General features: G+C 41.9%; 1 protein-coding gene across 1 annotated transcript in view; it reads left to right on the forward strand.

Moving 5' to 3' along the window:
- KALRN (kalirin RhoGEF kinase) overlaps positions 1–14,521 on the forward strand; it is a 464,489-nt gene that overhangs the window by 248,962 nt on the left and 201,006 nt on the right. The window contains exon 10 of the mRNA XM_026054352.1: positions 6,703–6,825. Coding sequence (XP_025910137.1) covers positions 6,703–6,825 — 123 coding nt within the window. The remainder of the gene's footprint in view (positions 1–6,702; positions 6,826–14,521) is intronic.

A 14,521-nucleotide genomic window follows, 5' to 3' on the forward strand; every position in this document is an offset into this window, starting at 1 on the left:
TATAAGTGGGGATGGAGGCAGGATAGTTGAGTCATTTGCTGAACTGCAGTGCTGGGCATTGAACCAAATCACTTGATTTACTGTCTAATTATGATATATGTCTAATTCTTGGTTGCTTTTTGCTTATTCCTGAAAAATCTTGCATAATTTGACATGATTAGCCAAAGAGAGTGAGTAGAGTAAGGCACTGTGGCGCAGAACTACATTAGGAGAGCTCTGTCCATGAACTAGAAGGGCACTTAACCTGCCTGAACCTGTGCAACTTGCAGCATGCTCTCATGACTTAATYTATCCAGAAGTTGCTGAACAGAAAATAAAACATAGGGTTCAAGTGTGTGTCCACAGGCTCAGATTCTCTTAGAAACATAATTAGCCCCTGCCTGTTACTTATTGCAAGCATGGGGTTCTCATACAGGTTTACTGTATCTCAAAATTTACTTCTGATTTTGATGAGAACAAGTTTTAGAGTCAGATACAGGTGTCTTTGAAATTAAAAAATACTGCTGTGGGAGACAGAGATGGAGCCTCTGGACTGAACATAAAGTGTGCTTGAACTTTGGTTCACTTCTTCAAAAAAAATATTTTTAAAAATAATTTTAAGTTGGTGATACAGTAAAGCATAACAAAGTGAAAAGTGAAAAAGGGAGGCAGTCCTAAGGTTTTATTAGGAGGCCATAACTACAAATGTGACTGGCTGGGGTTTGTTTTGAATTCTATTATAAGCCATTAATAATAGCAGGAAAAGCCAGGGGATAAGTTCCTTTGTATTTTGATGTATTTTCTCAACTAGACCTTTACTTGACATTACCCTGCTGTGACAAGGCAAGGGATAGAAGGGAAAAGAAATCTATTTTAAGCAGTGATTCAGAATGCAACAAAGAAATTATATTTTAATTTAAATCAGCCTCTGTGTGCATTTTAGTCATTAAGGAGAACTAGGGTTTTGGTTTTTTTTTTTTAAGTCTGTGTTTGTTTCTTCGTTTTTTCCCCCCTGCTGTTCTGATTCTCAGCTTTTGCCCTGTCTCCACTGGTGCAGTTGCTGACAGCAAATTCTCCTGGGGACCCTAGTCTCAGGCCAGGGTTTGGCAGCCCCTCCTGCCTGCACAGGACAAAGTTACCCAGGAGCAGAAACTCAAGTGCAGTGGCTAGAAGTGGCCTCTCCCCAGAGATCTTGTTGTTTCTCTGGCAAATCTGCGTGTTTTAACATTTACAGGTCCTTTCCTTCCACCTCCCAAGCAGGGAGTGGTTTGTGGGTATCCCGAGAGCACACACATTTTGAACTGCATTGCTCATAAACATGTCCACGCTGAATAGTTCCTAGTCCTGTTAAAGAAAGTGAATTATTTATCTTCTGCCAAAAGATCCTCTGTTGTATCTGTAAATTCTGGTTCAGCCAGTAGGTGTTATTAACTAGGCTGGTGCAACCTTGAGAGGCTTTGACAGCAAGGATCAAGTTTTGTTGCTGTGCAATAGAACCAAAATTTTGCAATAAATAATTGATGTAAAGTAGCTATGAAAGCACCCTGTGAAATACGAGTCTTTTAACTGCACTTCCTGGTAGCAAAAAGCATGGTTGGCAAAGGCAGGATTTCTGGAATAGGGATTTCAGGCATGCAAAGCCTTGGAGTTATTGAGCAWTCATAATAGCGGTTACAGAAAAGGGATGTCATTTACAAGATGAAGTTGGTTTCCTTAGTGTGGAAATAGTGAAGATACTATAAAACCCCATATTTAAAGTGCCATAAGAATTCCTCGTGTCACACCAGAACTGCAGTTAACCTACAGGATCTCAAGAGCAAGCAACAAAGTGCACGTAGTGGCAACTTGATACTGTTYGGCCTCATTTCAGTGGCACGTTTAAGGCATAAGCCCCGCACATTTCACAGGCTCTGACCATGTGTTTAAAGTTAGGCTACGCTTATGCACCTATTCGAAATTGGGGCCTCATTTAAAACTGCATAAATGGGATATACTTCTTTGGAATTACCCTGGAATTTATTGCAACGCCGCTGGAGTTACCAAAGGGTTAACGCAACCCTTAGAGTTATTCCCAATTTGCAGCTTTTTAGTTAGATCAAGAGCTGCTCTTAAGCAGCTGAAGTGCCCAAGGTGCCATTWATTGTGCGCTTGGAAAGCAGCTCTGTTTAGGAGTCGCTATGGCAACAACGAGGGGGCTTGGAGTGTCGGGCCGCAGCCGAGGCCTTCCCAGCCCGCTCTAAGCCAGGCCTAAAAGCCCCTCTCGCTCCCTTGCGGCAGGGCCAGGGCAGAGTTCAGTGACTGTGTGACTGGAGCAGCCTCTGGSGTTTTGTGCAAGGCTTTCCAATTTCATCTTTATTCATTGCTGCTAGAGGAAATACAGTTTATGAAAATGTAAAAAAAAAGAAGAAAAATTTTGGTAAATCTTAACAGAGACATTGTTCCTTGAAACAATGTATTTACCACTTCTTTCATGTTTTGTATGAGTATAAGATGGGAGCAGAGCATGGGAGCTTGCTAGGACAGGATCAGGTCCCCAGCAGACTTTTATTTATTCTTAGATAAAGTAATGAGGTGCTGCTTATTTATTTTCACTTTTATTGAAGGAGGATTACCTGTGGAAAGAGGTTGCCTTTTCACAGATCTGCACTGAACAACCWGCCTTTTAGAAATAATGCCTACCTCTTTTTTTGATTTAAAAATCAAATTATCTTCTTAAGCTATTAAAAGGATTGACCTTAACTGAACCAGTGCAATCATCTTGCCATACTCCCATCATTCAAATGAACCTAGAGGATGAGCAATTATCATTTCCAAACCTTGCTTAATTACTGCCTGATTGCTTCTTCAACCTTCTTCCTTTTAGAATCATTCTTCCACTTCTTTCATCACATCTTTGCCTACCTTGTGCCATAGAAACTATCTCCATTCCCTGCTATTGGGTTCTGTGCAATGGAGTGTCTCTGCCCTGTCCCCTCCTGGGCAGTGTTTGTCATGCGAGGGTGGGAATTCCATYGATCCGAGGCTTCCCATAGACATGAGTTCTCTCAGCAGGAAAAAAGGGTTAGGAAGAGCCTTCTGGAAGAGTTTCTCCTTAAGTACATTCTTCTAGATGCTGCTCTTAGAAGATGAAATCTGTCTGAACTGCTGTTACAAAGGAAGGGAGACGGCATCAGAATATGTGCATCATGATAGTAAGAAAATAATGGCTTTATCACCGTTTTCTTTTTTTTTTCTTAGATGAAAGAAAAAAGAGATTAATGTCTTCTTTTTTTCACATATGCGTTTATCCTGCAGCATTCCTTCCAATAAATACTTACAACACTAAATGTGCTTCTTGAACATTTGGTTTATGTTCTCCTTCTCATAGCAAGCTCCTAGGAAGCACTTCATATGTTTGAGCCTGAGCATGTGGGAGCTTTTTATGGGCTGGGAATTAAACACAGAAAGAAGAATCTCCATGCAGAAAAGAAAAAGAGGCTCCTTCTCACGTCCCACTCTCACATGAAGTCTTTGGGAGGTGCTGGCCCCTGTCCCCAGCAGCCTTCAAGGCAGTGGCAGTGCAGCARGAAATGCTCCCTGCAAAGCCAGCTGAAATATCCCGGCGTTTGCAAGACATGCTTTATGTTTCATGAAACACCTCAGATGTTGGAGCTCTCTGTACCGTTTTATCTTCGTTATGATGAGTTTGTGGCTTATAGCATTTTCCTTGACATTTTAAGAAAAAGAAACTTGACAATAAAGGATAATTACAACATTTGAAGATGTAATTTGGAAAATACTTTTAACTGTGCATTTTTAACAGCATCTTCAAGCTATTGACATTTTTAGGGAGTAATTTAATTATTTGAAGCAAGTGACTGTAATTTCAATAGCTAACTATATCTCAGGCCATTAATTTTYATCAGTAGAGTAACTTGTAGGATCCACGCTCTCAATTAAAATGCTAATGTTTATCTTCACTTAGCACGCAGTTACGCTGGCTCTAAGACATTTCTTTCTTAAGCGTAAGGGGGAATGACGTCTCCCCACATCACTGGCAGGTAAGTGTTTATAAATACTGGTGATTTCAGGTTTAATTATGACCTTTCCCAAGATTCCTGTAGACTAATTGCTTGACATTTCTCATTATTTTCCCTGGGAAGTACRTGTTTTGTGCCCACCCAATTTATGCTCTTGCTGTGGCTTTGCTTACTCAGTTATTCGGTACTTCAGCTCCTCATTTTGTGCAAACTTCCTGTACTTTATATCCTCATATAAAAGAAATAAACATGTGATATGTTGCCATGTTTGTAAATTATTGTGAGCTTATTAGATGGGAAATGTTTTATATAAGGAAAAAGGATTAGTTGTTCCTACAAATGCTGCGGATGGGTTTGGAAGTTAGGATGTTAGTATGAGATCTAATAATCTGATAGCTCTGTGTTCTGCTGATTTCCAGCAAGATCTCAGCAATTCAGTTAGTCTCTTAATCTCTCTCTCTTTTAGTTTTATTTTTCTAACTGTGCAAAATGGAATGGCAAAATTTTTCTGTTTCATGGAATGGTTGTGAAAACAATTAAAGACCAAAGTGGTCAAATATGATTGGTTAATATGGATTTCAGAGTCACAAAAAAAATGCTGTTTAGCACGTTATTCTTTAGAAAAGTAATGGTATTTGACTTTTGCTTGTGGGAATCATGGCATGAGTTATTATGAGTTATTGAAAAGTTTGAGCCAGACCCTTTTAAAGAGCCTGACAAATTGTGACAGGGTGCTCCAAGCTGAGGCTTGATATAGAATAGAGGTGGATTAATGAGGTATTAAAACCAGCATCATTAGTGGATGATTGATAGATTTGTCTCTTGTCTGTTGTGATTTATGARGTAGATAGGCAAATTTACCCCCTCAGGGGGTATTTTATATCTAATTTGATAAACTGAAGGATTTGGAAAGCTAATCACCACTTGTATAGAAGCCTCCGAGAGAAGCTTTCGTGCAGCAGGAAGGTGTTTGCGACTCACCAGCTGATGTCCCTTCCTCTCAGGCAGGATGGAATAGCCACGTGCCGGGAGGAGCCTCTCTGCTGTGGGAACTGCCAGCCTTTGGACTGGAAACTCCTTATGGGTTAATGATGTTTTGGTATTTTGAGGGAGGAGAGGGGAGCAGAGCATCCCTATTCACACCAGTAATCTGGCCAGGGGACTTGCCCGTATATTTTCATCCTATTTCTTGCCCTGAACTGCTGCATGAACAAAAACAGCCCTTTGTAAAAATAAAAGCAGCAATCTATGTCAACAAGTTTTTTTGCAGTCATTTACTGCAGAGTTACAGTGAATGGCTATCAAATATTAATGGATAAAAGGCACACATACTGCATACTTATTTATATACAGCATTGTTTAAATTAAAGCTATTTTCAACTTAAAAAGTGTATTTTAAAATGAGGCATCCCCAGGTATTTTCAACATTGTATGTTGGTCTGAATCCGTTTTTAATAGAKAAGTTGAAAACTCCTGGCAAGAGGAAAGAGGATGTTAATGGATGTATTTACAGACTGTTAATGACAGGATTTCTAGCAGGTTACTCTAATAATTATTGATATTATAGGCTATATACTGTTTTCTCATCAAAAACATATTGCAGAAAAGCTTTTAGCAGACCASCTGGCACATGACTGTCAGAAAGTTTAAACGAATGTCTTTGGGATTCTCTACCCAGCACAAATGGGAAGCGAATTGATCAAAGAAGCTAAAGCAGGGATAGTGGCTGCGTTGCCAGCAGAGCTRCTGCTGCTTCCTCATGCTCCACTGACACGTGGGACAAATATGTGTTGTCCCAGCAGGACATGGGATGCTTGGACCCCATTTGTGTGGTTTGGGCAAAAGCCTGGCACATGGTGAAGATGACATCCCAAAATTCTCAGTCACTTTTGTCGAGCTGTTGCTTTTTCAGATATTGCAGCTTGTAGCAGTCTCTGCATGTTGCATATCTGCAAGAGGGCTTTAATCTACATTATGGTGGTTGGATGGCACAATTCTGCAAGTATTAAGGGGAGAGACATTTCCAAATAGATGGTCCTCATTTAATGGAACTATTTGGAAAAGAAAATCTTCCTAAAACTCTCAGAATATCAAGTTTCCTGCTTTGTCTTTCYGTAGGTTTCCATTACACTTGGAACAGAAGATGTAAAACTTCAAAGGTGCACACCATCAATAGTATGGTCTGCAGTGAAGGATTCTTGAAAGTTTTTATTCTCCATGCTCTGATAATGCCTTCTATCTTCTTTGTATCATAATCAATTTAAACTGAKCACTTCCTCATGCTTTTGGACTAATTTAAGATGCTTCCCATTGAAATCTGCTATCTATGAAATGAGTTACCACTGACTGTCTTTCATTGTACATGGTTTTCAAGAGGATACGTGACGTAAAAGATTCCAGATTTCTAACTCCAGTTCTCCCAGATTCAGTTATGTGAAAGCAAATGTTTAATACCTGTTAGGCTTAAATAATTAAGGTACACTTCAAAACAAATTGAATAGTAAAAATCCAATAATCCTACTTCACTGGTAACATCCATAAACATTTAACCTCTATTCAGTTGGAATAGACTTTGATAGATCTCTGTATTTTGCTACAGCGAACGCAAAGCAATTCCTCTACAGCTGTTTTATCCTCACACGGAGAATTTTCTGTGACTCTGATGAGTCAGCAGAGGTAATTGGATGTTCTTCTTTTCTGGCAGGTGCTGGACTGGATTGAAAATCATGGGGAAGCCTTTCTGAGTAAACACACGGGAGTGGGGAAGTCTCTGCACAGAGCCCGTGCGCTGCAGAAAAGACACGATGATTTCGAAGAGGTTGCACAGGTAAGAGTCTGATCTGAATTCTGCTTTCTGACTTGATTTTGTTACTTATCTTGTATGCTAAGAATAAACTAATATTATTTTACATTACATAAATTAATGTAATTTGCATTGCATAAATATAAATTTATGATACTCTCTTTGAACATTTGGAGCTGAGATCCTGTCTTATAGGTTTGAAATCTAGCATGCACACCAGCAAAGCAAAATAGTTACTATCAGAAACTCGCTGTAGTGGCTCTGTGAAAGATCTCATCACCTGTGATTAATAGYAACAATTTAGAGCACAGTAATGTAATGGTGGGATGCTGAGTAGGACAGTTGAGAGTGAGAGCTGTAGAGAAGAGAAATGAATCGTAGCTCGTGCTGTGGAAGCTGAGGGCCTCCAGAAAGAGCTGGAAGGAAGAGCTAGTGAAGAAGCAGGGGAAACATCAGTGTGTGTTTGCAGTAAGGGCAATTGTCCTAATCCTTCTGAGAGCAGGGGATTTGGGGAGTGGAAGGTTGTTCTGGTTTTGTTTGTTTGCTTTGGGATGAGCGGCAGTTATTACAGGTAGCCAGATCTCCCTCACTGCACAGATCATAAAGATTTGCCCAGGAATTTTGGTAGGAAGCCAAAAGCTTCTGCCTAAAAGCACACACATTTTCCATGAAGTGTGGAAAAGCCTAGGAGATATTTGGAGACACGTTGGAGACACATCCCATCTAGATTTATAGAATTTAAGTGAAAGGGGACGGTTGATTAGTCCCTTCCAGGGATTAATTAGCATCAGCTTAGAGAGAAAAAAAAAAAAGAGCAGAAGAGATCTTATTTTATATAATGTATTACATATTGTGCCTATGATAAGCTTTGCCTGCTGGATCATGTTAAACCTTTTGTTTTAGACTGAAGCATCATCTGTCAGAAACTGATCTCCTATGAAGGTTCTGTGCCCAGAGTATTTCAGTTAAAATCCAGCTTGATGCATTCTGCTTTACGCAGATTAAATACTTTGCTCATGCACACAAGGCACACAAGTTATTACTCAAACAGTTCACTATGGCATAAGAGAAAAATGTATTAGTGATTAGTTGTTTTTTTTTTTTTTGTAGTAGTAGTAGTAGTTTTCCATGTGATGGCATAATTAGGTTTTAGATGTGCCCAACAGTAGGGTCTAATTTCTTTCACTGTGCCCTGAGGGAGAATGTTGCACTGTCTGATGGCAGCTACTAATTAGAGACACGTTTATTTTTCCCTCCCTGATAGTCCATTTATATGTCTTTATTTTTTTTCTCTTGTTTATCTCCACTAAGAAGGTAAATGCTAAACAAGGAGAAGAATTAGTAGTTCTCAAATGTCAGTTGAATGTGAGCATGTCTTCACCTAMGTGCCTTTCACCTCTATTAGATATACTAAATATACTTAACTCTGCAAGCATATTCTTATTAGCCAGTCCCTTAAATCTTGTCATCTCCTTTTTAGCCATTTCGTTGAGTCCCTTCAGCTTGTCAATATCTTCCTTTTAATTAACTGTGTAGCTATGGATGTGCTGCTTGCATTGCCCAGCTCGCTAACGAACTTCAGTGTTACCTTGTAGCTGTGACAGGAAGCCTTTGCACACCAGTGACAAACCACATAGTGAGAGCAGCACTTCTACATTTGTGGGGATCTAAAATTTAGTGGTAACTCCCATGGATTTGAGCATCCTGACAATGAGCTTGAATTTCTGAGAGTTACCTTTTGCAGATTTATTAAATGGACTTTATGTTGGAGGTTGCAAACTGTGGTCACATTCACAAGCACTGAGTTAGTGGGAGGTATGATCACCAAATCAACATTAGCTACTACCTTTGCCGAATGTGTTCTTGAGGCGGGCAGCAATTGCTGTATGCAGTACTTGGGTATATGAAAATTAAAGTCTTGTAATACAGGGGAACTGAAAATAGGTGATCTGATAGCCCTTGTGGTCCTAATACTTTCTGGATTTTTCCTTCCCTATGATATATTAGCTTCATATTTCAAGCTATAGCTCACAATTCTGGATCAGATTTTGCTTATTTTTTCTCCCCTCGCCCTCTTTGAGTTGTGCCTCATTGCAAATGTAGGAAAAAAAATTAAGAGCAGGTGAGGAAAGAGAGAAAAATAATACTGTCTTGACAGCAGAGATGAGAGCAAGCTGTGTAACTCGTCACATGGATACAGCAGCTACATTACAGATTGCTCCACTGGATGATGTAACTTAGATACTTGCCTCCCCTCACCAGCATGTGGGAGCTATGTGGATGTGTGGCTTGTGTAGGTAAGTACTAGTGTAATTCCGAATGGGAATCATTAAACTTTTCTAAACCCTCCTGTTTTCCCTCCTCCTATATTATTTCACCCTACCTGGCTGTGATTACCTTCAGTTCAGACACATTTCACAGGGCCAGCTTCAGAGTGAAACGAAAACTCTCCCTAACTAGCACACTAGAGCATGGATGTGGGGCCACCTGAGTTGAAAGGAAACTGGGTATTGGGGTAAGGGTAGAGGAGAGACAAAACTATAAATTAGATGGAAATGGAAACTGGCATTCCTCTGAGTCTGCTCCCTTCTTTTCACATGTGCTCATCTTGCTGTTCCTCACTTAGGTAACACCAAAGCATGTTGTCTTGCTCTGCCTGGGCAGTCCTGAGCACCATCTGTCAGTGCCACCCTCCGAGGCTGGTTGATGGTGCTGGCCACTTCTCACTAGGAGGCACAAGTGGAGCCCAGCTCCTCAGCCCAGCTTTGAGGGAGGGTTCCCAGGCCCTTCCCGGTTCATTCACACCAGACCCCACCGCTAATTTATGAGGCCTGTCTGCACTCTGACACTGGAATGTGCTGCTGGCAAATGGACACATGCGCTGAGGGGAACTGAAAGGCTTTATCTGAGGTCAAGGACTTAAGAATATAATGCTGTTTGGCTTGGAAAGAATAATAGCTGGGGTAAGAGGGGAGGCTGTAAATTTATCACACCTGGAGCTCTTCTGAAGAGGCATCTCATGAGGTCGATTTTGTGGTTGGGGAATAAATCTCATCCCCATTCTGCTTATGACCTGCTTTTACTTTTCCCAGTTCTCCTCTTCCYGATGCTTAACCCTTTAGACATAGTCTGTACTGGATTTGCTTGAAGATTAATTATTTGCCATTTTTCTCAAGTTAGGGAATGTCTTTGTCATGGCTAGCATTGCCTGCAACAACTGGCCTCATTTAGCCCTGACATAGCCCTGTAATGCAGAACATGTGATAAGATACTGAAACAAAGGACCAACAAGCTTCCCCATTCCCCTCATCAAGATGTTAATTACTTCTGTTAATGAGAATAAGGAGACTTTCAAAAAAGAAGAGTAGTGCTGACGTACCTGGTAAGATTGATAGCAAAAGCAATGTCATTTGTTTTTGTCAGTTCTCTGAAAATAACACTATATCTGCCATACAGTATAAATTTACTCTCCAAWGGCTTTCTTTTGATTCTGATATATTTGTTTTTGTATCCTCCTGTTTCGGGGAGGCATTTGCAAAGATCACACGACAAGCAATATTCATGAGTTCTTGTGGTATTTTCAACAGAGGGCAAAAAGTTCCTGTTTCTGAGTGCTGCCCAACTGCACATAGAGAACAGCAGCTTCCTGGGTTGCTGTGTGGAGAAATGCTCTGATTAACTGACCTGCCAGGGCGCAGGATTGAGCGATGGAACATGTTGCCTCTGTGTCTGATTAGAAACTTCACAGATTTATAAATCTGGATGTAATGATGCAGATCACTTTCCTGCAAGCAGCTCTGCTTGCAGAAGTGTCAGTGATTTTGGAGTGGTGCAGTGTGGGCAGTGGGAAGGATATTTTGGGGTCACTTTCTCCCATTGCTGTGCTGTGGCATTCTTTCTCTTCCTGTATTTCCTCTGCATGGAACATGGGCATTGACTTGCCTTGCAAAGCTTGAGCCCCGGGCGGGAGGTTTGTATCTCATGTGCAGCTGTGGCAGCTTCTCCTGCAGCTCCAGGACAGCTCATGGGCTGCCACCCTGCAAACACCATCCTTGGGCACAGTGTCTGCCACCAGGGCCATTGTTGATTAGGCTGCTGTGAAGACAGCAGCAAGCAAAGAGCGCTCTGTGGACACAGCTGGTCCTGCGCTGGCAGCCTCTTTGCTTGTCTGGAATCACTGTGGATGTGAATTGGATAACCACAGTTCRGTCAGTAACTATTGTAAATCCAAAGATATTTTCATTTCAGACTCTGTAACTTTTCCTTATTCAGGAATATCAGGGCCCAGGAATAGCAGGGTCCTGCTGGCATTCCTGGCAATCAGATAGACGTGGCTGCCTCCACATCCTTCTCTGCTTGCGATGAGCATCGCTGGGTTTGGGCAGATGAAGAATTAGGAAAGATAGCGGGAAACAACTCTATTGGGGTCCCCTTAAATCCACAGCTCCAGGAGCCAGTGTYTGTGATCTGAATGATCTAAACCAAACATTTCTGTAGCTCTGCATTTCTGCTGTCTGTGCCGCGCRGTTTCCTGCGGGGCAGCTTGTCCCGGCTGAGCAGCGCGTCCCTGGAGCAGCTTTGGGCCTGCAGGTGGCACTCGCTGTGCGCGGGAACAGCCCTGCAGTTCTCCCCACGCAAGCAGCAAGGTTTCCCACCGAGCACTGGCCCGAAATGGAGCAGAGGTGGAAGCTGCCTCGCATGCYGTCCCCTTGGTGTTTGTTCTCCAGCCCCTGCTAAGCCCCCTCTTGTTCCAGGTCACGCAGGAAAATAACAAGCCTCTGRGATTTGGGAAATGCAGACTGTGTCAGGCCAGGCGTTCATGCAACACAGTACATGCCGGCTCTGGTCACTTGCTCTGGGATTTGTGGAGCTGCTTCCAAGGGTTTGGACCTCATCCTACTCACCCATGCAGCTGAACTTTGTGTTTAGTGCCTGTGTGTAGTTATTTTACACAGTAATCCAAGGGCACTGATGCTTCCCGGGTAGAATATCACCACTCCAGCATGCAGCAGAGCACACGTTCTGAATAYGCTTGCTTGCTTTCGAGCATGTGGCATCACACATTATCAAATGCAGCAAGAAGGGTCACCTGGAGACCAGGCTGTGGCCAGAACAGTTTGGGGATTTGCCATTTTACCCGTCTAGGCAGTTCCTGGTGCAGCGCTTGTGACAGAAATAATTTCTGTTGAGGTGCAGAGCCGGCTCCTGAGTCTGAAAGTGTTACACACCCCATTAAGCCAAGGTATACACAGGTGAATYAGTGGACTGTTCCCAAATTATTAAGAGAATTATTAAGGAGAAGGAGAGCCAGGCAAAATGTGAGGGGGAAAAAAAAAAAAAAAAAAAGCAGAAAATGCTGAGTTTTGCAGCATGCCTTTTGGGAAGTGATACAGTTCCACAGGGTTGGGTATCTGTGCTCACATCCCTCCAAGATTAAACTCCTCAGCACAGGCTTGGAAATGACCAAGTTAACCTTATACATGTAAGTATAGCTCCTTTAAGAATCAGCTCTTCCTTTTATTCTTCTTAGGGAAATAAATTCATTTCTCTATGAGAAATGAAAGATCAGGTGGTATTCTGCAGCTGAGAAGCAATCTGGGCTTTGGTGGTCCTGTCTGAAACATCCTCTTCCTCTGTTACACTGTCTCTAAGGCACTATCTGTACATAGTTTGCAAAAAGATCTTTAAGATAAAAGTATCTTTAAGCATGAYTATGTTGAAAATTATGTTTGTATTGTTTGACGAATGGAATATAAAGTGCATTTGGTGAGAGCTCTACAGGTAAAAGCGTCTTCTGTGATCTCTGAGAGCCATACAGTTGTGCTTGAACTGCTTTAAATCTAAGTGAGGTAATGGAATAGTCAGGCCAAAACTGAATTGCAAAMAGCTACTTGTTTGGCCTTCAGGAGAAAAACCTGGTGCTTTCCCATACACATCCCAGCTCTGCTGGATGTCTCTGTGCTGGAGCTTGCCATGAGCTTCAGTACTGATGTAAAATGCTCAGATATAAATTAGGAGCCCGTGTTGATAAGGAGCACTGAGGGATGTTGGCCTAGAGTATTTTTTTTTTTTTTTTGTATTTTTGTGGGATTTTTTGTTTAATTTGTTTGCTTGCTTGTTTGTTTAAGTTGGTGACCTACCCAGCTGTGGAATGTGCAGGCTCAGGCACACTGGCATGTCACGCTGACACACAGCAACACCGGCCATGCTGGATATTTCCCTTAGAATAGGGTGTTACAGTATGGTGCATGGTTAAATATTAGGCTAAAACAGGGAGAAAAAGGCATCAATTATACCTTGGAAGAACTGGATTCAAAACTATCAATAATAGCTGTGATTTCAGTAATAATAAACTTAAATAAAAATCATGAGTCAGACACCAAAAACCTCAGCCCTGCGTGTATCTTGGTTATCATCTGCTACAGGGTCATAGGCAAATCCTGGCGTTACAATCTGTAGTTTCCCGTGCAGGAACACATTTTTGTAAATTAGCTCCTTTCTGTGCAGAAAGGGAAGGATGGCCTTTGCCAGCAGGTTACGTGGGGCAGGAACTCTGGGTGCCAGAGGCTCCTGGCTGGCAGGGACTGGGTCGGTCAGTCACAAAGACCAGAGGAARATGAGACGGTGCCCATGAATATGGGCTGTCTGTGAAGGTTGCTCTGGGGCTGGTGACTATGAAGGCTTCTAGCAACATAGCCAAAAAGCCAGAGAATTTGTTATGGAACCAGGAGCAAGACTCTCTAGGGGTTCTCCACAGCTGCACTCAGTGAGAAGTCAGTTGTGCCCCACTTGTTTCCAGTGGTAGGAAATGATGCCCTTGGGAATGGGCTGGGAGTATCCGTGCCATGCTCCTAGACRTGCCTGGTTAGGCTGGCTCGCAGGAAAAGCCAAGTGGCAGATCTTTTGAAAGTGGAAAGGGAAGCGGTGAACCTTGGGCATGCAGCTCCATGGGAAGAGGCTGTTTCTTAGCTCCAAGGTGTCCTGCTGAGCACACCACAGGGCAATGAGAGTAGGAGACCTTTGCATGGAGAGGGCCCGGGAAGGGCACAGACCCACATTAGCAGTCACTGCCAGGGATCTTCCTAGAACAGGCTCTGAGCCTGCATTGCGCTGCAGTTCTCCTCAAGCAGGAGGTGGTTGCTTTTCTTATTTCTTCCCTTCCAAAATCATATGACAGCTGGATCGTTTCATTAAACCGCCTGCAGCAGCCTGCAGAATCCAAATACTCCCTATAAAATCCAAAGTCTTGGCAAGGCAGTAGGTTTTTGACAATTGCCAGGAGCTAGCTTCCTATAGCTGGTTTATTTGGGTAGGCTTATTTTTGTGTCTTTAAAATATGTACACTTGATTTGCCTATAAATGCAAAATGCTGTTCCCATGACAGACGGGTGGAACAATGCAGATCTTTAAGGAATTACTGGTTTCAATTCTAGAGTTTCTGGAAAATGGAATTTCTGTTGTATAGGGAATTGTGTGTTTTTGAATTTGTTTTCATTTTGAATGAAAAAAGCCAAAATTTCTGCTGAAGAAACATTCTGGGATTTGCTTTTTTAGAGCCATAAATGTATTTGAGATGTCATTGGAAATTTATAATACTTATGTGTTATATAATATGCCTACTAATAAATTCTATTGATGTCTCTGTCAAATAGGAATAGGGCTGCAGCAAAAGAAAATGATAGTTCAACATTACAAAAGCGAAACAAGGTTTAAAGTCACT

The sequence above is a fragment of the Nothoprocta perdicaria genome, unplaced genomic scaffold, assembly GCF_003342845.1.
Source record: "Nothoprocta perdicaria isolate Ctin4 unplaced genomic scaffold, notPer1 scaffold_0, whole genome shotgun sequence".
NCBI classification, from domain to species: Eukaryota; Metazoa; Chordata; class Aves; order Tinamiformes; family Tinamidae; genus Nothoprocta; species Nothoprocta perdicaria.